At 45.9% G+C, this 25931-nt stretch overlaps 1 protein-coding gene and 1 long non-coding RNA gene across 4 annotated transcripts in view; one reads left to right on the top strand and one right to left on the bottom strand.

Moving 5' to 3' along the window:
• Positions 1-25601, top strand: part of LOC311427156 — a 33504-nt gene extending 7903 nt beyond the window's left edge. The window contains exons 2-4 of the long non-coding RNA XR_014687224.1: positions 9784-9926; positions 14887-15060; positions 24527-25601. This is a non-coding gene — a long non-coding RNA (uncharacterized lncRNA). The remainder of the gene's footprint in view (positions 1-9783; positions 9927-14886; positions 15061-24526) is intronic.
• Positions 19857-25931, bottom strand: part of ZCCHC7 (zinc finger CCHC-type containing 7) — a 116368-nt gene continuing 110293 nt past the window's right edge. For all 3 annotated transcript variants that reach the window (XM_084504260.1, XM_084504262.1, XM_084504261.1), the window contains 3 exons: positions 25614-25709; positions 21852-21969; positions 19857-21405 (listed from right to left, as the gene is read on the bottom strand). In XM_084504260.1, the coding sequence (XP_084360386.1) occupies positions 20957-21405; positions 21852-21969; positions 25614-25709 (663 nt within the window). In that variant the 3' untranslated portion in view covers positions 19857-20956. The remainder of the gene's footprint in view (positions 21406-21851; positions 21970-25613; positions 25710-25931) is intronic.

Below are 25931 nucleotides of genomic sequence, written 5' to 3'. Positions count from 1 at the left end.
TCTAATCTCTGCCTGTATTTTTGAAATGATACCCTGAAGGTATAGTTTCTTACAATGATTAAACTGTTTTCCTTATAAGAATTAAAAAGGGCTTTTTTCATACGATTGAACAGAGCATTAGTGGTCAGAACTGAACTCAGAACTGTTTTAGATGCAATCTATTGTTGTAAATGCCCGGATGGGGGCATTTCCCCACTAGACTGGTAGATGCTAAATGTGCCAATGTTTCCATTCTGGATTCATGTATTTTAAAGCAAAATATGACCTGGTGTGTTGTCAGTCACCTAATGACTCAGAAGCATTCAGGCATTAGCATAAATTTGGAAACTTCCTTTAAAAAAAGAGATGTATTTTTCATTAAGTTGCTGCTCTTTTTGACAATAGAGGCAAAACTCCCTCCCTGGGGCAAGATGTACAAAAAGTGCTTGGGGAGGGCATGCAGTGCAAACAATGAGGGGGGGGGATCTTGAATGCATGCTTATTTCTTGGTCTCTGGGTACACGCAGGAGTCATGGCAAGCTGTTCAACGCAGCTTTGCACATTAGGAGAAGCCTGTAAAGATGCAGGCTTAGCACCACATTTGGCTGCTACCTGTACATCAGGCCCCTGTTGGTCCTCACATGGGTTTCTGACTGCAGCAGCCACTGGCAGACCTGCATGTTCCCCTGTGGAGTCAAGCAGCAGATAAGCAGTGGCACACCCTGGGAAGCCTTCCACCCAGCCAGTGTGATCAGGGCCCCTAGGGACAGCCACACGTCTTGCCACCTGGTGCACAAGGAGTTGCCTCCTGCACAGCCAGCAGGAGCGCCATGGACACACAGGTCCCTTTCTCTCCACAGGGTGAAAAAGCAGATGTTGGGCACCTACAGAGAGCCCCAGAAGGGACGGGGCTCCTCCAGCTGCTGCCTTCTCTCCATCCCATTGTGCTCGTGCACCGGCAGGCAGCTGGAAGGGAGCCAGCTGGAGGAGGCACCAGTCAGGGAGACCTGAGGATGGCCTCAGCCTGCGGCACCTCTGGTCATTGGTGGCACAGCCCTGCTGTCCAGGGTAGCAGAAACATCCACCTATTTCTTCTGCTTGTTCTGCTTCTGGTCAGTCCCTGGGTCTGATCTTTGCCTGTGTGTGCCTTGCTGCTGGCCACTGCCACAGCCCTGCACCAACAGCTCCAGAGTGAGCCACCAGACCCCCCAGTCCCACCAGCTCTGCTGCTGCAGGTGCAAGACACCTGGCAGAGATGCTGTATCAGTGAAATTTTGGTGGTATTCATGGCTGTGAGGCTGGACTCAGGGTGGGGTCCAGTAGCATGCAGGTATGGAAACAGATTTTTTGTTACATGCCTTATCAAGTGTTGACATGAAAATCAAGGTAAGAATTACCCAGGACACAACCTATCCCTTTGATTTGGCCTTTGCAGCTCAGTCATGCATAGGAGAAGCCTTTTCCCTGTTCCCTCCAGCAGCATCTCATGTAATGGCTAATGGGAATACATCGCAGCAGTGAAAAATTCTCTTACCCTCATAAACACAATGACAAGGCTAATCTGAAGCACAAGCAGGGCATTTGGGCTGCATGTCTCAGATGAATGCCTCCCTCAGATGAATGCAGGCAGTTTGCAAGTGTGTTATGAGCTGCAGCAGTAATTCAGGCAACTGCCAGACAGATGACAGGAGAAGGAAGCTCGCCAACAGCACTGTGATGCTCCCACTGGTACCTGCAGTGGGTGCATGCCCAGGGCCTCTCACTTCCCAGGGTGGTGGCCAGGATGGTGAGCTTCTGGAGGAGTACTCTGAGGCCACTGGCACTGCTGCACCTCCATGTCCCTGCACACCTTCTAGGGAGGACCCCACTTCATGGCGCTCCTCTCTGCCTGTGCCCCAGAGGCTGCCAGCTGCATCTCATAGAAGAACAAGCCAGAAGATGGGTTTGTTTTTGCAGTGTCCAAACCTGGGGTACTCACTTCTGAAATGCTGTTGCTGATGATTGCTTGGTCACAACCTTTCCAGGAGCTCAGCATCTCTCCTCTACACATATAAGAAATAGATTTTAACATGATTTTTCTATTGTTTGTGAGAAAGAAGAGAGAGCAAGGAAAATCAAACATGGTCTTTGCTTTCGGTATACTCTTGCAGTAATTAAAATGCTTTGGAAGGTGTTCTGTTCCCACAAGTAATAAATAGTTTTGAATGTTTTGCCCCATTAATTGCGCATTAGTTAAATACTTATTTTTACAACATGTGTATTCACTCACCTGCTTACTCTGACAGTTAAATGCATATTTAAATATGCATTATACCCTTTAATGCATAGTAATTATTTGGTAGAGAAAAAAGACTCTTTCTGAGAAATCCCTTCCTGGGGAATAGACGTTTATGTATACAGCATAATGCTGACTCTGGGAGCAAGACTGCTTCAGGTCTGTAAGGTCACAGCGTGTGAATTGGCCTTGGCCCGGTGCACTGTGATGTTTCTGGGGTGCTGGCAGTGTGCTGCCAGATCCATCATGGTGCTGCTGGACATCTGCAGCTTTGCCCATGCCCTTCTGCCTGCATACTGCCTGCAGCTGCCCTCCCAGCTCTCCCATGTGTGAGGACAGCAGCAGCTACAGGACAAGCACCCTAGATTTTCAACGGGTTGGGTTTTGAAGTCAAACGAAAGGGGAATGGTCCCATGGCCATACCTGGTGCTGGTCTCAGTCTGCAGCTCTGCTGGGCCAGCAGGGTGGGTGACAGACATCCGGCCATTGGTGTGACTGCACTGGGAATCATCTCTTGTCCTGGAGGAAGGGAGCAGGAAGAGATGATGTGCATTTTCTGTAACAGCAGGAACTGTCTGGGAAGTGTCCAGTGATTTATTTTATTTCCCTCCAGATCTGAGCAGAAGAGACCAAAATTTTCAGACACCTGAGTTCAGCATAGGCCAGTGACTCAGTGGTCAGCTTTCTAAAAGAGCATCTCCTACTGACCTTAGCTGGAGTTCTTCCAGACCTTATAGGAAATTACAGTCACATACTTTTGATGGAGTGAAAATGGCCAGCCATATCCAGCTGCATGTTGGGTCAGGGGCAGCTTTGTGTGATGCTGATCAATATCCAATAAAAGCTCCAGTCTGCCTAGATAAGAAAAGCAAGACCACCTGCATTTGGAACAGGGCAGGCCATTCCTGCTAATGCTTTGACCTTTCAGGATTATGCTGTTCTGCTTTGGGGCTACAGTGAATGCCAGCGAATTAATGATACCTTCACTGGGGGTGAGGCAGATCCTCACAGTGGACTGCTTGTGGGCGGTGACATGAAGCCCCCTTGGCAGGCTGTGTCAGGACAGGTCTGGGCAGGCAGACCTCCTTCCTCCCACCCCACTTCTTGTGCCTCCACTTTGAGCTCTTTGCTAAGCAGCACAAACTGCTCCACTCTGGGGAGGACCTGCCCTGGGGAGCAGCACCAGGCTCCCCATGCCACCACTGTGGCCAGAGCAGGGCAGACAGCACAGGGACAGCTCCCCATGCTGCTCCCCAAGCTGGCCATGTCTCTCCCACTGTCTCAGGCCACCACTGCTGCCATCAGCCTTCTCCCATGTCATGGAAGGGGCAGTCAGGACTTGCACAGCATCCTCCACAGATGCTGTGCCTCACTCTCTGGGAAACCAAATGAGGTCCTGGGTGCCAGTGACAGGGCACTACAGCACTTGGGGGTGTGCAGGAGAGGCAGGAGGGTCAGGCATTGTTGGGCATTTTCTGCAGTACCACACATTTAGGAGTAGAACTGTATGGGCAACAGACATGCTTTTTGTTGCTCTGGGGAAGATGCCAACCTGCCTTGATGGCTGTCATCCTCACAGTGCAAGCCATTGCAAAAGCTGAGTTACCTCACCTTGGAAGCCAAAGAATCAGAGAATGGTTTGGGTTGGTAGGAAACTTAAAGATCATCTAACTCCAACCCCACTGACATGGGCAGGGACACCTCTTGCTAGCCCAGGTCGCCCAAAGCCCCATCCAGCCTGGCCTTGGGCAACTTGTGCTGGTGCCTCACCACCCTTATTGTGACAAATTTCTTCCTTACATGCAGTCTAACCCTACCTACTCTTTGAAACCATGTCCCTGTCCTGTCACTACAGGCCCTAGTATAATGTCTTTCTCCAGTTTTCTTTTAAGACTCCTTTCTGAATTGAAAGGTTTGCAATGGGGTCTCCCTGGAGCCTTCTCTTCTCCTGGCTAAACAACTCCAACTCCTTCAGCCTATCTTCATAGGAAAGGTGCTCCAGCCCTTCATCATCTCTGTGGCCTCCTCTGGACTTCTTCCAATATGTCCGTGTTCTTCTTTTGCTGGGAGCTCCAAAGCTGAGCACAGGGCTGCGGGGGTGGGGGCTCATAACAGCAGAGAAGAGGGGGACAATCCCCTCCCTTGCTCTGCTGGCTACACTGCTTTTGTGGAAGTCCATTATATGGCTGGCTTTCTAGGCTACAGGTGCACATTGATGACCTATGTTGAGGTTTTCGTCCACCAGTACCTCCAAGTCATTCTCCACAGGGCTGTACCCAATCCATTCTTCACCAACTCTGTTGATATTGGGGATTGCCCCGACCCACTTGCAGGACCTTGCTTTTGGCCTTGTTGAACTTCATGAGGTTCACATGGTCCCACTTCTCAAGCCCGTCCAGCTCCCTCTGGATGGCATCCCTTCTCACCAGCATGTCAACTGCATCGCTCAGCTTGGTGTCATCAGCAGACTTGTTGAGGATGTACACATTCCCACTATCTATTTTATTAATGAAGATATTGCATAGCATTGGTCCCAACACAGACACTTGAGGGACAGTACTTGCTACTGGTTTCCATTTAAACATCGAACATTTGACTCTTTTGATGCAGTCACCTGGACAATTCCTTATCCATTTTATAATCCATCCATCAGAATAATCTCTTTCCCATGTAGAGGCATGAATGTGGGGGATTGTATCAAGGGCCCTGCACAAGTCCAGGTAGATGATACCAGTTGCTCTTACCTTGTCCATTGATGCAGTCGGTCCATTGTAAAAAGCCACTAGAGCAGTCAGGCATGTTTTGGCTTTTGTGAAGCCACAGTGGCCATCTCTAACCACCTCCCTGTCTTCCATATGCTTTGACCTGCCTTCCAGGAGGACTTGTTCCATGCTTTTACGGGGCACTGAGAAGAGGCTGACTGGCTGGTAGTTCCCAGGGTCCTCCCTATTACCCTTTTAAAAAATATGTATGATATTCTCTTTTCTCCATTATCTGGGGACTTCACCTGGCTGTCGTGAGTTTTCAAATATGATGGAGAGTGGCTTAGCAATGGCATCAGCCTAATTCATTCAGGACCCTGGGATGCATCAGGTTGGGTCCCGTGGAGTTTTGTATCTTTGGGTTCCTCAGATGGTTTTGAACCCGATCTTCTCTTACAATGCACAGCTTGTGCTGGTCTCCATCCCTCATACTTTCCCCAGATCATTTTGCTTTTGAGGTGACCAGACTTTACGGAAGGGGATCTGCTTCCTTTGCTTGGTGTGAGCCAGGGCAGTTTTCCTGGCCCCAAAGGGGAGGGTGTGCGACACCATACCTGGGGAGATGCAAGTTTGTGCCAGCTGTGGCATTGCTCTGTCAGTTTGCCCTGGATGGGACCACCCCAGCAGTAGAATCCAAGGGCAGAGGGTGGCACTGGACCTGCTTCCAGGACAAAGGACGCCCCATTTCATGGAGTTTCATCAGGCCCTGTCATGCCCCACTCTGATGTGGTGATGTTTCTAGCAGTGGTCTGGCTGCAGTCTTAGAAACAATGCACTGTACTGTACAGTACCAGATTGTACATCTAAACTATTATTTCCAACATCTCTGGGTTAATTGTAAAACTGTAATACAAAGGACATTGGGGGTTTGCTGGTGTTTAATTTTAATAGCAAGCCAGTGCCCTTTTAATGACATTTTATACATTTAAATTGGGCATGATCCCTTTGGGAACAGTAATTTTATTCATGGAGATTATGTCTAATTTGAATATAAAAACACCACTAAAAAGATATTGGATTTGCTATTTTTCACTTGCAGAAGCTTTGGAGTCCAATCTTCCCAGCTGACCGGGCTGTGATGGATTAAAATAAACAAATAAATAAAAACCCACCAACAACTTCCAAAAAGCAAAGCGCAGCACAGGAGCCTTGCACTCCGGACAACCCCTGCCCATTTCCCCTTCCCCACTGTGCTGGTGCAGATGGCAGCAGTGATGGCTGGGAGGGCATGGGGGGAAGCCATGGTGTGGCCACAGAGCCACAGCCACAGCCTCATCTGGCAACGCTGCTCAGGGTCATGTCTGCCCAGCCTCTCGCCCCTTCTGCTGGCCCGCAGAAATCCCAGCGGACTGCAGACAGAGTTGTCTGCCTGTTTCCTTGAGGAAAATGGTGTATGACATTGGGTTTTTCATCTGCATGTCTTCCTGCTTGACTGCTAACCCACCTAGCACCTATTACATCCTTTGGCCAGTGTCAACCAAATTGCTGGATCTGCAAGTCTCCCAAAAAAGACTCTCTAACTGACGGAAGGTTTGGAGAGGGTGTGCCCTTGACCCCACAGAGGGAAGGGCAGGCAGCCCGGCCTATGCTCTGTTTTGGTGGCAGCAGACCCTCTCCCTGGTCTTTTCACATTAATGCTGACCTACAGATTGAAAGTCTACACGCAGACTCCTCAGAGGAACCTTGCTGCCTGCTGGAGTGAGAGGCTCTGTGTGTGTTGGGCTGCTGCCCAGTGTAGAGAACAACCAGCACCATGAGAAAGGTTCTGCTGCCAGCTTCTGCAGAGTTCAGGTGTTCCTCATGAGGAGGGTGCTGAGCAGATGGCTCTCGGGTGAGTTATGCAGTACTCTCCATGTGTGGGGCCCTGTCACTGCACCCCACAGCCCATGAAGTCCCTTCCTGTGGGAGCATGCGCCTGCACTACTCAGCATGGCAGGAGGTGTGAGTGGAGGGCAACAGTGGGCTTTCAAATGAAAAACAGCCCTGCTCCCACCTGTTGATCTGAATAAACCCACCATGGTTTCAAAACCTTCAGATCACTGCAGTGCCCAGGGAACAGAAGGGGTCACCTTGCATGCTTGCTGTGTGGAAGAGGCAGCTCCTGTGAAAGGCCCAGAGCGTGAACCAATTACCAGTGTGGACCACTTTAAGAAGGCTGAATTAGCGCATGGGGTTTTGTGCAGCCCTCCCTGAGCATGGGGCTGTACCCTTCAGCACAGCAGAGACGATAACGGCACTGACACTGACGTGCACCTTCACAAAGCTGCAGCCTCATCTCCGAGACAGGATAAACTGTTTGGCCTTTGGACAAGATTATTTCTGTTCAGAACAGGATTGTTATCACTTAATTGAAAATAATTATCCAATGCAAATTGGCTTCAAGTTGGCAGGCTGAGTTGAAAAGATGGCGTGTTTCCAAGCTGTCCTGAGGAGAGCTGAGCCAAGCTGCATGGTGGCAAGGTGGGAGGCTAGGACTGTCTGTGGGGCTGAGGGTAGAGCACAGAGGGCAGGTATTCTCTCTGTACCATCCTCATCCCACAAGGAAAGTGAGGGGTCCGTCCTGACTTCCCAGAGCTTTCATCAGGAGTGGCATGGAGTACAGCTTTAGAGCTCCTCTTTGCAGGCCTTAGAGTCTTCCCTGCATGGGCAGCATCAACACATCACCAGGAAGACCCAGGCAAGTGGTGTCCTGCTCAGGCACTGGGCAGCAGTGGCAGCCAGCAGACAATACAGAGGTAGAAATGCAAGTATGGCCCAGGGCTGGCTCAGAGTTCCATGTCACTGTAAACACACTGGGCACCCTAAGGTCTGATAAGTAATTTGGTGGAAAAGTGTTGGAGAATGCCATAGTACCTACACAGACCCAGTGAGACCAGTGGGAGCATTGTAACTGGCTTCTCCGACAGACCTGCTCTCAAGCATGACAGGGAACATATTAATGAACCGATACCCTGTCCTTGGGGGTCTGAACCTGGGATTTCTGCACATGAAGGATGCAGCTGTCCTTCTGCTCTTGGGCATTGTATCTGCCCAAAAGATGTCCAAGAGATGAGGACAGCTGGTGCCATAGAGAGTCTGGTCCTCAGCTGGGGCGGTGGAAATCTTCACAGAACCAGGCAGATACATGCTCTCACTTGTTCTGACCCAAGACAGCATGTGAAACCTTGTTTGTGTTTGTGCATCTTCTTCTGAACCCATTCTTCCTACATGAAAGCAGCCTATCATTCAAAATGTCATGTGTCAGCATGTGCTTGCCAGAGAATTTCTGGGGACAACCATCGATCCCTGCATGTACATGTATGTGTCTGTGAGATTCCACCCTACCTCGATCCCCGCAGTGCCTGCTGAATCCTCCACTTCTGGGGTCTCTGCTGCCACCCCTGTCTGTAGGTGCCATGCGCCGAGGTCAGACTAAGGAGGCTAAGATCTGCCAGAGGATCCTTGCCTGCTGAAATCACCTGGGTACTTGTCCTGCCCTGACTGAATGTGCTTGGGCACATGCCTGGTGAGGAGCCCTTGGGCTTTTGTGATGATGTGGTGTTGCTGTCCATCTCTGCTTAGTGGGAAGACAGCAGGGCCAGCAGGAGCCCACAGAGAGGTGCAGGGACTCCTGCTGTCTGGGGCCATCAGAACCCACAGGGACCACAGCTCACCTCAGTTCTTTGGCTTCCCATTCAAAGAGAAATGCAGAACAACCCCCTATGCTGGCAACCTCCTGTTCTGATTTACCCTCCTCCTTCTCACATGTATGCCTCTTCTTTAAGAACTAGGGTTCTGCCACTGTGGACTTACACCCATGAGCTCTTCATGGCCATTCTGCCCTTGTTGTTTTCTCCTCTCCCTTTTCTCTTTTTCTGCCTGAACAGGTTTGGATTAGACAAGACCTCCCTGAATGTACACAATGCCTCTGCCAATGCACAAATACACTAGAGAATTCTGAGTTTCCACAACATTTTTTATATGATTTGACCAGACTGGTACAAGGTTAATTAAAAAAAAATGTTTAAATGCGGTTTCATCAGAACTGTAAAATGCTTCTGCAAGAATCTCTGTCAGGACTTTGTAAAGATGATAGTGTACTTTAACTGGCAAAGCACAATTAGACACAGTCAAATATTGTCCTGGTTAAAGACTATTAATTTTCCTTACATTTGTCATGAATTAATTTTTTTCTGGCTATATAAACAGTGTTTCCTTTATGAATACAACTGCTTCCTTTACATTGAAAAATTAAATTTGCTTTGATAATGAACTGAGGTGCTAATAATCATTTTGCAATGCAAAAAAGTGCAATTACTGGCTGTCGTGCCTCACAGTGCCCCAGCCAGTTGTAACTATCTGAAAGTCTGCTTCTCTACCAGTGAACACAGCCAAGCATTACGTGGAGCCCAGAGACAAAACCCAGGCCAGCTGGGTGGCGGTGCAGAGCCAGGGGACCGCATGCTCTCAGTTGGCACCGCCTGTGTCCCCAGCACACCCAGCTGGAAGCCAGGGGGATGCACAGCTGTGCCATGGTCTCTGTGAGATGGACTAAGCAGGTTTCTGCTTTGCCAAGGTTACCCCTCCAGCTGGCTGTGGGGCTTTTTGTGCCACCTGGGTGGCTGCTGGTTTTCCCACTGCTGCAGTGGTTCTCCTACCTGGGAAGCACTGCTGAGGGAGAGGCAACCTGTTTGGTGAGCTGTGCAAGCTGCAGATGGTGAATTCCTGTTACGGCAAGGGGCTTGGGGAGACTATGCCCATGCAATGAGTCTTTCTTTCCCTCTCCAGGACGTCTTCATCCATGCCAGAGGACACAAGTAGAGGTGATGTGCAGCCACTAGCCTTTGTCTTCTTGGTTCAGTCTTCTGTAGAGATTGTGGATGGAGCAGCACTGGCACTCCTCTGGAAGTTCCTCAGGCACCCACACTGCTGTGAGTACATTTACCTGTCAGGGCACTCACAGGTTAAGCATTAATCTGACTTCCTGTGGCTTTTCCTCATCCATGTGAAAGACAAAGAAGTAGGACTTTTTAGGTATCAAGTCAGCACTCCAACAGTGCTGAGGAGGGGTATAATCGTCACACAGCATGCAGTTTAGGTAGTGACACCTTTGCCTTTCAAACATATTTTTAAAATTTTAAAAGTGCAGAACGTGTGGATGTGTTTTTAAAAATATACTGCTATTATTTTATAGCTTGATGTTGACTTTGTTCTTTTGTTGAAAGTAAATCATTAAAGGAAAAATTGTAAGACAAAATGAAAAACCATAGTGCATAGAAAATCCACCAGGAGTTCAATAGAAACCTCTTAACATGCAAGCAAAGAGGACGGGAAGGATAAAAGCTTTGCTTGGCCTGCTTCAGCATGTGCTGAATTTCTCATACAGTGGGTTTCTTAGAGCTTATGTTCTTCCTAAGCCCTAAAGAACATGATAAAAATGAATTTTTAGAGCACCTAGTGATTAGGAAGTCACAGTGCTGGAGACAGGCTTTCATGATGATGTTAGTCCTCTTGCTTTAGCATTGCTTTAGAAACTGCATCCAATTACAATGGTAGCAGCAATTCATTGAGTAGCCTCATCAATGTGGGCAGCTTCCCTCACTCGTTTGTTAGCTTGAAGTGTGGTATTTTGTTTAATAGCTCCTGAACAGAGAGGTTCCCACCCAGAGGACACCTGAGAAGGCTTGCATCACCAGTAACCCTGCTCCTGACACCAGCCATGTGGTTAGCATGCCTGGCAATAAAGCAAACATCCATAATATGAAAGCAGGCTGTTAACGTACACCCCTGCCCCCTTCTCTCTCCCCCTCTCTGGCTTTAGGCTGTGGGGATGCCCCCTGTCAGGGTGACAAAGGGCATTAGCATTATCAAGATGCAGGTCCTGAGCCAACAGGAGGTATGGGGAGCACACACTGACAGGGTGCTTGGGCCCACCAGTGGTGCCAAGGCCCACATGCGGGGTTGCCAGGAGATGGTGACGCTGGTCCTGGGAGTGGGAAGCATAACGGCACCAGGAGCGCTGTCTATAGAAGCAGGCAGCTACCAGCCCTAAGGGGGTCTTAGACTGGAGCTGCTGCTGGATGGCAAAACCTGTGGTCCCCTGGTGGACAGGGGCACCTCTGCTGTTGTCTCCCTCCTCCGAGCAGTGACTGAGTGACACCTTTTCTTTTATCTAAAGCCCGAGTCTAGGTTATGGTTGTATCTTGCATCAGTTGATAAGATTTTGACCCAACCTGCAGGGGTCCAGGAGACTGAAAAGCCTGTGTAACTAGTAATTCTACTGTAGTTCTAGAAATTCTGTGCAGCTATAAGCTATGCTAGGTGCTGGAAATTGTAGATAATAAAATATGCTGATTATTATTATTATTGTTATTGTTAATATTGTTAATAACAAGCAAAATAACAATAACAATAATAATGGTAATAATAACCACAAACCCATGGCCTGCCCTCATTCTGCCAAAGATCCATAAAGCAACTGACTGTCCTCCGTAATGTTGGGTGATGCTTGCACTGAAGCAACAGAGGGGACAATCTTTAATTTGGATTATCATTTCAATTCACTCCTCAAATAATCTTCCAAGCAGACGCACACAGTGTGAGCTAAACTCAACCCCTTTAAAATCAGGAATAGTCCCTTTGCTGGCTTTGGATCATGCTCTTTGCACCCTCACTGCAGTACATGTAACAAGAGAGGCAGGTGAGGGTGTTTGGAAGATCATCTGCAAGGAATGGGTGAGGAAGATGAAAATCTCTTTACAGGTAATGCAGATTTAACTCTGGGAGGGGGACAGCCTCTGGTGTATTGTTGCTGACTTGCTGGCAGAAATATGTGTTCCTGTCTAAAAGGTGCCTCTGAAACAGGGCAGTGTGGTAGCACTCTTTATTGCTGATCGGGCTGGTTAAACCTGATGTATTGAGGCCTCCCATCCCCTGACTCATGATAACTGAATTTTGGATTGATTTTTGCTGTGGTTGGATCTCAGGGCAAAAACTAGCCAGGTGGACATGGGCAGGACTTTGCTTGTTTGTCATGGGTTTAGTCCAGAGCAGCTGAGGAAGCAACATGACAGGATGTGAAATCAGTCATTTTTGACCTGCTCTCTGCAGCACCACCATGCAATTATACCCACTGCTTATTGGGATCAGCTCAATGGCTTGTCCAGGTGACCCAGACCCCAACTCTGCTGCCTCTGCGGGGGGGATTAAGCATGTAGGCCTTGGAAGGACCAAACCAGTGCAGCAGATCCACTTCTTGTGCCACAGTGAGAAAATAGTCCTCAAACAGCATGGCTTTTACCTGTCCTACTGTGCTCTGGTGGGAAATAGCCCTTTTCCATTTCTTTTTTGGCTAGTCTGAAAACAAAATGCAGTGTTAGTCAGACAAATAGGTCTTAGGGTTTCTAGAGCGGGGAGGCACCATTGTCCTCTGAGCTATGTTTAATGAAGAAGACCAAAGCCAGTGAGCTCCATTGCAAGGCACAGCAAAGCCCCATAATGCTATGCAAATCACTCGCAGAAAAATACTACTTCTTGGCTGAGATGGAGAACTGAAAGCTCTGCATGCTCAGCCAAGTCTTCAGAGCCAGAGGTGTAGCTCTTGCCTGTGTGATGGTATTAACAGAGGCTGGGGCCATGTCTGCTCTTGGCTCCTGGCTGTGCAGACAGGCCTTGGGCGCAAGCATCTGTCCAGGCTTTGGCTCTGCACCAATAAAAGAGGGAGATAATCCCTCCCTTCTCATCCCACCAGCCTGGGAGGGGGCCAGCATTCTTCCTCAGCATCCATCTGGGCAACATCATGACATTCAGTCCCACCGGTCCACACTTCAGTCTCTGCCTGGGCAGGGCTGGGACACATCTCCTTGCTGTGATACCCTGATGCTGCAAGTACCTCAAGAGTCAAAGCTTTGATGCAGGGACCTCCCAGGGGCAAACAGTCTCACTGGATGGTGAACTGATAGAGAACAGTCCAGCAGAGAATGACTTAGCAATACTGCAAAATCAGGTATGAACAGGCAACGTGAGCTTGCAGCCCAGAAAGCCGCCTGTACCCTGGGCTGCACTGACAGCAGTGTGGCCAGCAGGGCAAGGGAGGGGATTGTCCCCCCATGCTCTGCACTCATGAGGTCCCACCTGGAGCCCTGCACTCAGCTCTGGGGCCCCCAACACCATCAGGACATGGACCTGTTAGAGAGAGTCTTGAGGAGGACCACAGAGATGAAGAAGGGCTGGAGCATCTTTCCTAAAAAGACAGGCTGAGAGAGCTGGAGTTGTTCAGCCTGGAGAAGAGAAGGCTCTGGGGAGATGTCATTATAAACCTTTCAACATAGGAAGAAGTCTTACAGCAAAGATGGAGGGGGGCCTATAACGATGGGACAAGGAGCAATGATTTTAAACTGAAAAACAGAAATATTTAGATTAGATATTCAGAAGAAATTTTTCCCTCTGAGTGTGGTGAGGCCCAGGCCCAGGCTGCCCAGAGGAGCTGTGGCTGCCCCATCCCTGGCAGTGCCCAAGGTCAGGCTGGATGGGGCTCGGGGCAGCCTGGTCTAGCAGCAGGCATCGCTGCCCATGGCGAGGGCTGGAACTGGGTGGTCTGTAAGGTCCCTTCCAACCCGAACTGCTCCATGATTCTATGACTTAGTGAATGTGATGTTGCTCTGGAGAAGACAGGGCCAAGACTACTGCGATTTACTCAGTGACGATGCTGGCAGAACAGTGCCAGCCTGGAGGAGGTAGCACAGCCATGATGTGACTCTGCACTTCAGCAGTGTAGTTCTCCAAATTTTAGCACTGCTTCCAGAAGGAGGCTGCTCATGCCTGGTGCTTCCCTGATGACCTGGCTGGCAACACACATGACCCTGGGACATCAGAGCGGGTCACCTTTCAGCCTTTACGTTCAGACTTTGGGGCTGTGTGTGAGAGCACCAGGCAGGGATGCAGCTACAATACCCCAGGCATCACCAGTGGTGTGCGGGCACATGGGGTTGTTTTTGTCATCTGGAATGCTGGTTATTGCTCCCAGCAGCTGAGTGTCACAGTGCAGCTCAGACTTGCCTGGTTAAATGACTTTCCCAGCAGATTCTACAATAGCTCATGCTTTTATGCACACATATAAATATATAAATAAATATACGTACCCACACAACATTTTTTAAGCAGACTTTAGGGAAAAAGATTGAAAGAGAAGCCAACCTTCCATTTGACTTTGTTACAAAGACACATTTAATTACTTTCTAATGCTCACAAGTATCCTGTGGAGATGTGCACCTCAAATCACAGTAGTTCTTCCTTCTTCAACGTTGCTGTGCAGTGACTGCAACAAATGATACACCAAATACTCTCTTCTCCCCTCTTCACTCCTGGGACAACTGCCCCCATTACTGAACAAGACTCTGACCTTTTGATCCATCCATCTTGTCTCCTCCACACAGTCTGGGCTGAGCAACTGCCATTTATTTATTCACGCAATGTAGGCTTCCTTATGCTGCTTTACCAGTGCACATCAACTGTGACCTTGATACACTATCCTCTCCAGGGATAAGTATGTTTTTCACTCCCAGGCATCTCTGGAGTAAAGAGTGACAGTTCCTTTAAGGAGGGGAAAAATAGCAGGTGGGAGGAATGACAGGCTGAAGTACATTTTAGTTTAATAGGATAACATGGAGCTTGATGAAAGTAGCCCAATCTTCAAGTCACCTGGTACAGAACAGGATTTTAATACTGTGCTTTCCTTTCACTAGTCCCTAATGTAGCAATATTTTGGTGGTAGAAAACACATCAACCCTTTTTGTCATGTTCCTTATTGTGTCCTTTTCATCTAATCCAAAAACATTTTCAACTTTATTATTTTTGCACTAAGTTCTGTAAAATTAATTTGTTGTTTGACAGAAAACCTACTGATACTTATGGGAGGCATAGATTACCAGTGACAGCCTGCTGGTGCTGAATGCAAACTATTTTGTTTCAAGTAGCACAAGGAAGAGACCTGTGAGTGGAGCCCTGCAGCATGGCCACGAAAAGCCGAGCACATAGACCGGGCACATGGTATGGGTTCTCCAGCAGGTAAGCAAAGATGATTTCCTTCCCTGTCCACATAGAGTTTATTGACTGGGAGTGGGGAACAGAGTCACTCATGGCTGGGTGTATACAGCATCCAACTCGTCCCTCTCCTGGGAAGCATGGTTCCTGCTACAGTCCTGCTGGCTAGCAGGAGACAAATCCTTCTTATTACATTCTTCCACATGTAATAAGGCTCCAGTGCTCAGTGTGAGGGAAGGTTTCAAAGCTGGAGCTCAATACACTGATTATGATATGTAAGGAAATGAGTTTGAGGCACCCCAGTGCTAACCTAGGTTGGAGACCAGTCATTGCAGACATGACAGTCCAATGCACCTGGTGGGATGTAAACTGTCTTGGTTCTACTACTGTTAATTCCAGCAGTGTCTGGCCATGGACATGTCTGACCCCACTCTGCCCAGCAGCAGAGCAGGACACTGCTGCAGGATCAATCTGCTCACAGAGATTACTGAAGAAAGGGTTCTCAGCAGTCCCTCCACTCATCTGCTTCCTCAGTGATCTGTCTTCTCCAGCTTACATGCATGTTTGTTCAGCTCCTACTTCAAAACCCCATGGGGTCTTGCTGGTCTCATGCCCAACTCAGACAATCCTCTGCAGTTCTCTGCTACCTTTATTTACCATTTTAAGGTATTTTTTCTTAGTGTCTTATCTACACCTTTCTCACTGTATGTTAAGACTGTGTATTGTTGTCCTACTCACCCATGTTAAGAAAGGCTGTCTTCCTTTGTATGTCATTTACACACCTCTTTTTTTCTAGCGAAAAAATAAATAAAAGTGCCTCACCCATTTCAGTCTTTTTATGCTAGCTGCATTATCTAGACCCTCTGATTCTAACCACTATGCAGCAAGTTTGCTCTGTCTTGAAGTGCCATGCCTGACAGAAGTCAGTCCTTGGGCTGGTATCTTAACCTGCCATGACCAAAATGGAATTTTGGTTAATACTCCACTTTGTATACACTGCTGTATTGTCTGGTTTCTTTTACTACAGCTTTTCTGTCTCATGTTCAGCTTGGGAGCTTCACTGCAGCCTCTCTTCCCAGTCAGTTCCTGGCCTTCAATCTGCATTGTTGCTACAGGGAGTTTTTTCATCCAGCTCCCATATGTTTCCAAATTTTGCTGTTTCACCTTTTTCTCTTCCCATGGTCCCAAATATCCTACATTCTCTGTGCTTTAACTCACTGTCTTGCAACTGCACACAACAGACATCTACCACAGCAAAAGCCAGGCTAGACATCCGCAGGACAGGGCAGCTGCTGTAGTCAGAGAGAAAGCCGGAAATGCTCCCCACACAAACACGTGATTTGATGCTTGCAATATTCCCTGCCACAGAGGACACAGTCTACTGCCAGGCTTCTGTGGATTCACCCAAGCACTTGCATAAGTTACCAACTTTGCTTAAACATTTCACCCTTAGCTCCCCAAAACATTTCAGGCTCAATAGTACATACATGACTTTGAAAAAAATCCATGAAGGAGTCCCAAGATAAAACAGAGTTGGCTGAGGTCAATTAACCTCATAGAAACAACTCAGCATGGACTCCTGGCTGATTCAACTCCAGTTACAGTAGCCACACACCTTCATTTTAGAGGGAAGAGTTACAGAACACTCAGTCATTTCACATGAGAATACCACCTTAAATTGCACACTGGCAACCTGAAGACATCTACATGTACATGTATATCTCTTAAACACACTGCTGTCCATGATACTGTGTATCAGTGTATACTGTATATATAAATCATAACTATTCCATTATCATAGAATCATAGAATAGCTTGGTTAGGTTTGGAATGGACCTTAAAGGTCCTCTAATTCCAACCCCCCTGCCATTGGCAAGGACACCTCCCCCCAATCCAGGCTGTCCCCAGCCCCATCCAGCCTGGCCTTGGGCACTGTCAGGGATGGGGCAGCCACAGCTCCTCTGGGCAGCCTGGGCCTGGGCCTCACCCCCTCAGAGTAGAGAAGTTCTTCCTAATACCTAATCAAAACCCACCCTCTTTTAGTTTCAAGCCCTTAACCCTTGTCCTATCCCTACAGTCCCTGACAAAGAGTCACTCCCCAGCCTTCCTGAAGCCCCCTTTAGGTATTGGAAAGTTGTTACAAGGTCTCCCCAGAGCCTTCTCTTCTCTAGGATGAACAACCCCAACTCCCTCAGCCTGTCTTCATAGGAGAGGTGCTCCAGCCCTTCATTATCTCTGTGGCCTCCTCTGGACTCCCTTCCGTATCTTTTTGCTGGGGGCCCCAGAGCTGAGCACAGGGCTCCAGGTGGGGTCTCACGAGAGCAGAGCAGAGGGGGACAATCCACTCCCTCACCCTGCTGCCCATGCTGCTGTTGGTGCAGCCCAGGGTACGGGTGGCTTTCTGGGCTGCAAGCACACATGGCTGGTTCATGGTGAGGTTCTCATCAACCACCACCCCCAGGTCCTTCTCCTCAGGGCTGCTCTCAGTCCATTCTCTGCCCAGCCTGTATCTGTGCTTGGGATTGCCCCAGCCCAGATGCAGGGCCTTGCACGTGGCCTTGTTGAACCTCATGAGGTTCTCACAGGCCCACCTCTCAGGCCTGCCCAGGCATCCTCCCCTTCCTGACAGCATGTCAGCCACAACACAGAGCTTGCTGGTTTTGGCAAACTTGGTGAGGGTGCACTCAGTTCCACTGTCCACGTCACTGACAAAGATGTTAAATAATACTGGTCCTGGTATTAGCCCCTGAGGAACACCACTTGTTGGTGGTCTCAATTTGGACATTGACGTGCTGACTGCAACTCTCTGAGAGGTGCATCCAGACAATTCCTTATCCACTGACTCGTCCATTCATGTCTCTACAATTTACAGAGAAGGATGTTGAGTGGGACAGCATCAAATGCTTTGCACAACTCCAGGTAGATGACATCAGTTGCTCTTCTCTTCTTAATTAATTAAATTACAAAATATTTAAACATAAATATACAAGGAAAAAAAATAATGTGTATAGCAGCCTTCACTACTAGCATGTCAGTATTAATATTTTTATACTTTTATACTTTGAGTATAAAAGTGTTGAGTGTTTTTAACACGTAAAATCGTTCCATTGCCAGTCACCTGACACTGTTAACACATCAGCACAATAGGCCATTGCATAATGCCTGGATGAAGTGTACATTGCACTTCCTAGTAGCTTTCTTAGCAAATGAGGAACTGAATATCAGAGTGAGGGTATTCAGAGGCAGAGACTCAGAGATCTCCATGGGGAATGTCTCAAGAGGCATGCTACCCATTTGAGTACCAGAGAAACATTCCTCTGGTGTTCATGGTTAACAGTGACTGTCTGCTTCCTTTTACAACACACAACACAGCATCTGTAAAGCCAGTCATAAACAGACTGAGGACTCATCTCCCTCTCTTAGATGCTATTACAGTTTGCCAGTTTCTCCTTTGTCTCTTGGACACTGTTGGAAACACAGCTGCTTCAGTTTTGTGGGAATGAAACAGAAAATTCCCTGTTCTTGATGTTCTTCATGGTGGACCTGAAAAGCCTCCAGAGCATAGACACAACATTGTACAGTGAATAGAATGATGAGGCCACAATTTCACTGAGTCATTTTTACCTTAGACCAAAAGCAAGCCAAGCCAAACCAACCAACCAACCAACCAACCAACCAAAACCACTACTGAATATTTGCTTCAAAAACAGTAAAGAAAATAATTCTGGGGGATTCCCTAAAATATACCTAACCACAGCTAAGAGCAGTTCTCTATTCTCTGTTTTCATACTTAGGTGTTTTCTAATTATCTCTGGAGGCAGAACAACCAGTAATATGCAATATTCTGAGACAAGTCATACAGTCACCCTTAGGGCACTGTTGATGTACAGGCCTATTACATACTCCCAGACAGTGGTAACTCCTGATGTCTGAGCCATCCATCTTCTGCAGAATTTCCTGTGGGAATACCCTACACTTCTGTCCAAAGAAGTGCTAGGGGACAGAATTGTAAGGACACAGTCTCCTGAGCTTTTACTCACCTCACGATGACTTTGCTGGCCATGTCATTAAACTGACGCATCAGAAAAGTTGGAGTTGACCTCAATACTTAATCCAAAACAACTCTTCTTCCCTATCTACCAGTCTGCATGCTGTTATAGTTCAAGGCTGCTGGAGACTTCTGTTCAAATGCATCAGTGAACTCATAAGTAAAAAGGGATGCAAAACACAACAGATGGGTTGAGTTTCAACATTCGGGGCAAGCCTTATTAGGAGTGGATTTATTTATTTTTTTAAATTAGGGCTAAATGTGATTTATTTTTTAAATAACAAAACAAAGTTTTCAATCAAGTGATGGATGAATTTAAGCAAAAATAAATTTAAGTTGCCAAGAAGGATGCACTTAGGCAAAATTGGGCATTAGCTTCCCAAGTATTATGTAAGTTTAGGTCTGTTCCAAACACTTCAGAGGAACTGATACAGCCATTGAAGTTCTAGTGTTTTTGGTGGGGACCTTGCCATAAAAAAAGCTGATGAATTCAAGGAGTGTGAAATAGCACTGGCAGAAAGACTGACGCCATTTTTTTCTAGTGAAGTTACCCTTCAGCTGTCTCCTCCTCAGACACAGCCTTGCATTTGTACAAGTTACAAATTCCTTCCAATTTTGAAACACAAGAGTAGCCAAAGGCCCATTTCTTAGTAAGCAGTAAGACATGACATGTACGTTTGTGAAAATGTGCTGTTAGTTACTATCTCTTGATTAGCAAAAGTGGTGTCATAGTATAGTACACGTCATACATCAGTAACGGATAGGTCATATCTTATTGGAAACCAGAAAATTTATTGTCAAGGATGATATATTTCCACATCAAGAAAGAGAAGCAGATACCATCTTAGGTAGTTCTGCTTGCCAATGCAAGACAACCTAGAACAAACCAACATTTATTGGATATCTCTCATGTAAAGGTTTATTTGGATTATTAATTTGATCAAACATTTACTGTTACAAAGCTTTTAACAACATAACTGTTCAACTCCAGAGTACAAAAATAACTGTCTTACAAAAATTAAATTACTAAATTTTAGCACATTTATGTCTGGAATCAAATACACTTTTCATGCTCTGCTCTCATTTCTGCAGAAACAACTTTCACACCAAGGGGAGCAAGGACATATTTGAAATGTAAACTCTGTTCTCTTTTCTCAGCTGCTTTCTCCTGCTGTGCTGACTAGTCAGCAACGACAGGGAATGGGCTCACTCAGACATCACCTGTGTTTGGCACCCAGTTCTGTGGCACTGATGGTGGTAGACTTCTGGCATCACACTGTGAAGTGGGGACTGGCATGTCCCAAATTGCGAGGCTACAAGTTCACAGAACCTTTTCAGGAGGGACAGAACTGGAGTGCTGAGAATGTACTCAGCTGTGCGTTGGAGGGGACTGAGTGACTGAGGAGAACATCCATATCCCCCTGTGTCTGTACTGACTCCCCCTAATGCGAAAGCCTCTCTGCAGCATCAGGTCTGAGGGACTGCACTGCTGAGAAGCAGATCCTGCTCTGATGGGTAAAGCAATATCTCACCAGTAAATAAAATAAGCCTACCAAACCCTGCATGAGCACCCTTCCTCCTTCCCACCCCCTCCCATTAGAAGCAAACAAAATAAAATTACAGCCTACCCTGGGATTGCTGAAAAGTGAGTCATTCCAGACACGAGCATTAAAACCCCCTGACAAGTGAACAGTTCACGACAGACAAAGCATCCCTTTTGGGAACAGAGATGGATGCTTCTTGTGTGACTTGTACCTGGGCATGACCACCCAGATTCAGACATATTTTAATTTGTTTTTTAAAGAGGGACTAAAATAAACAACAGGCAGAGCCAGAGCTAGTAAACAGCAGTGCTGCCCATCTACTTCCTCATCAGTAGACGGATTTCTGTTTAGACTTTTTCCTCCTCTGTTTTATGAGGAATAAATTCTCATCGATATCAGGACCAGCATCTTTCTGTTTTTTCCTTTTCTTCTTCCTTTTAGCAGCTTCCAGAAACTCCTGGGAATACTCTGTCTTGCTGCCATGTGCCTGGAAAATGGACTTGTGATGTTTTTTGCGGCCCTTAGATGTCTGCTTTTCATACCCCCTAGGGAAGTCTTCCTCCATCTTGTGGCCCCTATCAACATCTCTTCTGTGTTTCTTTGCTCTGTGTTTGTCTGCCTGGGACTTCCTTGTCTTTCTGTGATGCTCATGATCTTTGTTATGTTTACCATGTTCTTTACAAGGCTTTTTCTTTTTCTTATGGCTGTATCCCCCATGTTTTTCTTCCTGCCATGGTATCTCTGACTGTAGTGGCAGAAGGCCGGCTTCTTGTAGTTCTGTAAAACAGATCATCTTATTTCAGAAAAGCTAAAACCTAGTGCCCGAGCCATCAGAACTTTCTCTGTGTATAGAGTCAGTACAGCCACCTGTTTTCTCTGACAAATTTTTTTCATGGTGTTTCTTTTTTCTGTCAACAGACAAGAATCTTAACAAATTACAGTCTAATCCCGCTAGATTATCACAACTTTAATATTAGTGGATTTTTAGAATTGAACCATTTGACAACACTCACATTCACTTAGTTACTTTGACACAATAAATTTCCATGACAGACAGGTGAATAAAGTCAAAATTCTTTTACTACCCCAGACTACATTTTCAAATTCCTATAGCTTTTCCCAAATCACAAAAATAATCCTGCAGTATTTCAGAAAGTAGCAAGCACAAAAGAAAATATTTAAAAGAACTGAAAACCAAACAGATCTCCCCAAACATGCCATACCTGCAATCTTTCTTTTTAATCTGTTTGCTCTCCTCTTGATATCGCATTCGTCATCATAGTAGTGGATGAATGGAGAAGTGGGGAACATGCTCCCATGCATCCGCTTTTCTAAGCACTCCTGCAAAACACATTTTAAATCACTGTAGATGTGGCTGAGTTTTATGGTAAAGGAAACGGGCTGGATTCTGCAGGTGTTGGTCTGTACCTATGGAGGATGTGGCAAACAATTCTTTAAACACTGATAATTTTAGAGTTCCAACAATCCTTCCTGCATACAAGACACATTCCATGAGACAAACCGTAGTCCTCTTGCAGCATGTGGAAGGATTCTCATGTCTTACCACAATTTATACAGACATATAGCAGTCTTAAAAGCAGGGGACTAAAAGGAGGCAAACATGAATTAAAAAGGAGGCAAATTAGGAAATGCATTGTTAGATCTCGGGAACAAGGCTATCCTGCCAATAGCTGGGCCAAGTTCCACCACCACCTGCTTTCACTGCTTCTTATTGCTCCCTCTGGTCTCACAGCACAACCACATTCCTTGTCTCTTTGAAAGCCAAACACCTCTAATTGCAGGAGAACTTTTTAAACTTATATCATTTCAGGGGAGAGTATGGGGGCATCCTTTTCATACAGCAAGAACTGCATGACTATGCTTGTTATCTGTCGTCCTTTGTAGTATCATGTCTCTTCTTCTTGGACACTGCTCAAATCTAATGAACTCTGGGTCTGGACATTCCCAAGAAACTTTCAGGAGCTTTCAGTCACCATGTCTCCACCATAAACTTTCCTTCCAGTGTTTACTACTTCTACCATACCATACCTCTAGCCCTCCCTTTCCCTGTGTGTCCTCCTGCGTCCTCCCCTTTCCTTTTCAGAGACACAATACATCAAAAATGCATTTCATGTATGTCATATTTCTCAGTTTCTATTTGCTCTTTGCTTGGCTGAAATTATATGAAGAATCATATTATTCTTTGTGGTGTCTGCAAAAAAGGTACCGTTAGATTAAGTGGCAATGGATCATCTCCACGTGCATGGAGAAGTGTGGACAAGCAAAGGCAGCTCAAAGCTGGAGCCCATGTCTGCAAGCTCCACTCCTACCAGGCTGTGAATTCAGGCTGAAAGGGACCTAGGAGAGGGTGTTCAAGTCCACCCATCACCTGATGCTGTTCTCAGTAGCTATCCATATGAGATATACATACCCTAGAAGACAGAAAATCTTTCACTGTAAACACCTTAACCACTCAGCTACAGTGGACACCCAGCATGTGCTGCAAAGAAACATCCTCTCTCACCTTTCCCAGTTCCTCCATTTACCTCTTCAGATTTAAGAGGAAAGGAAAGTAGTGAAATGACACTTGCAATACCTGTTTTATGTGAATTAAACGTAAGAGTGGCCTTTAGGAAGGGCACAAAGCTGTCTACCTTGAATAAAAGGAAGAAAATTATCCCTAAACATTGCCAAGGAGGTTACTGAAGATAACACAGATTAGCTTTACACAGGAGTATACAAAGATTTATTCTTCTTTCTGTGATATCTGTGAAATGCAGGGCTTGAGATGCTGCTTGGGCTGCAGAAATACAGCCTTTTCATTATTTTTTATGCTGTTAATTTGTTGACATTAGTGAATGAAATGCATATACCACCAAAATCAGAACTCGTATTTTCCTTTGTTACTTCACTTCACTGAAAAATCAACTCAGCAGTGTCTGTGCGCTGCTATATCCTCCTCTTCCAAGTAAGCTGCCACTGCTGCCATACACTTTGTACTGCTAAATACTTTTGGCACAGTCTTCACCATTGGAGGTAATGTACAGAGGATGGAAAGGAGAGCCTGTTACCAACCTGCAGGAGAAAGTTATGTGTGATTGGCATATTAGGATGTGATTGCAAGGCACATCTGCAGGTACTGTATAGTTTTTTATCTCTGCTGCCTTAAAAACTTGCTGCAGCCTGAATAATGCCATAGGCTGTCGCTGATTCATTTACTTTCCCTCTTAACTTTACTGCATGAATTCAGACAGATTCTGAGCTCACTTTTCTTAGCCAGTGAGAGGTACAAATCTCAAATGCATTGCCTGTTCAGCTGGGTCACCATAAGGATGAACATACAGACCTGCTAGTCCAATTTCTTCAGCCATTTGTGTAAAGAAGGTTTAGTGATTTGAAGGCAAATACTTGGTTACCATTACATAATGCAATGTGCACCATGGATATTTTTCTGTGAGCATATTGAAAGATCTCGTGAGTGGTTCTGCCCTTCTGTGTTATTACCAACTTCTTCATTTTCATTTAGTCATCGCCGAGGCTACTTCTGCTCCTTGTATGCTAGTAAAAATACTACTTTACCTTCTTTAAACTTTGATAGCTGTAAAATGTTGACTGTGAGTCATTTTATGCCCTTACTCATTTTATACAGCTTCTACCTTTTCCATCAAAGTAATGACTATCATCTCTTCCCACATATTTACTAAGTAGTCTTATTTGTAACCATGTATTGCTGCTTTCCTCAAATGCCATTTTTTGAGAGCTTACTGAAATACTCCTTACCCATTGCCAGCAATCAGTCTCATTTTTTGTTCAAGCCTGGCAATTCAGTTGTTATCATATAAGCTCATTTTAGTGTATATACTACTAGTAATGGTTTTGTTCTGTTTTCGTTTAACAGGATTGGTTTCAGTCCTTCAAAGAGGTTTTATCCTTCAAAAAAGAGTTTTATCAATTCAAGTCTTGAATACAACCTAGTTTGTGTGACTAGAGGTCTCACACGGTCACCAAATATGTAGCCAGTCTTAAGGAAACACCTTGCACCTGAGGTTGAAGATCTGTATTCACATATCATAGCCAAGGTAGTGCCTGTATTGCTTTCAGTGCTTACAGGTAATGTCACGCTGCTGACACATTTCTTACCTAGCTTGGATTGCAAGAGCTGCTTACTTCCTGGCTCTTCCAAGCCATCTTTGAGAACTGGAACACACCCATAATGTACGTGATGGCCTCATATCACTCAAAGAGGAAGTAACACTAATTTTCTGGAATATTTGTGTTTGCTGGACTTATTTCATAAAAATAACTAATTTTGGTTTCAGGTATTTGCAGGTACAGAGCTACACTTATCATGATAGGAGGCTAAGCAAAGGTGATAAACATTAGGAACCAATCCTATAAGATGCAGCACACCTCCATTTTTTACTGCTCATAATGTCCACCTCCACCACGTTTTGTACCTTACAGAAGACTGACATTAAGTTCAATTCAGCTACAAATTAAGGTCCCTCAAAAGCAGGCAAATGGAAAATTCCTAAAATGGAAATTCACATAGTTGGGTTGATTGTGGTGATTGTGGTACCTTACATGATGTAGAACATGGCAGCAAGGCACTACTATTTCACTTCATGAACCATGGAAAAAACAGGAAAAAATATAGCTCTGCTTTGTAACTGTCCATTTTCCAATGAATATTTTTTTCTCCCAACAGTCCAATTTTGACTTAGGCTTTAAAAAACAAATCAATAACCTGACATAGTAACTCTTCGTTTTCTCTATGTCTTTAAAATTAGATGTGTGAAATCACTGTACGATGGCCTCCACTGATTTCAACATTACAAACTCACAAATGTTTCATTAGAGCATCCCTTTGTATAGCATTAGCTTGACTCTTCCAGCTCCTTTCTCCAGACATGATCTATAGAAGAGTGATGAATTTCTGCTCCAGGGATGCACTCAACACTGAGGTAGAGGTTGCTGAGACTTACATATCCAAAATGTCCTTTCCGGGAACAGTTGTAGCAGTACACTACAGCCGACTGCTCAGAGTGAGAACTGGCTGCCTTGATTGGTCCTGGTTTTGTCTGTAAGATGGAAATTGGTGAGAATTAGGTCTGGCAGTTTTCCGAATACTGAATTAAAAATAAATTAAAATTACATAAATATAATTTTATTATGTTTAAATCAATATATTCCTGCTTGCTGTTGGAATATTAAGTTTGAAAAATAATGAAGTTGCTCATATTACTGCAATTATACGGAACAATTTAACCCCGAGCATCACAAATGAGGTGGGAAGAGGCATC

The sequence above is a fragment of the Aythya ferina genome (assembly GCF_964211825.1).
Source record: "Aythya ferina genome assembly, chromosome: Z".
Classification (NCBI taxonomy): Eukaryota; Metazoa; Chordata; class Aves; order Anseriformes; family Anatidae; genus Aythya; species Aythya ferina.
Note: the sequence above shows the minus strand (reverse complement) of the source record. Positions and strands in the feature narration are given on the sequence as shown.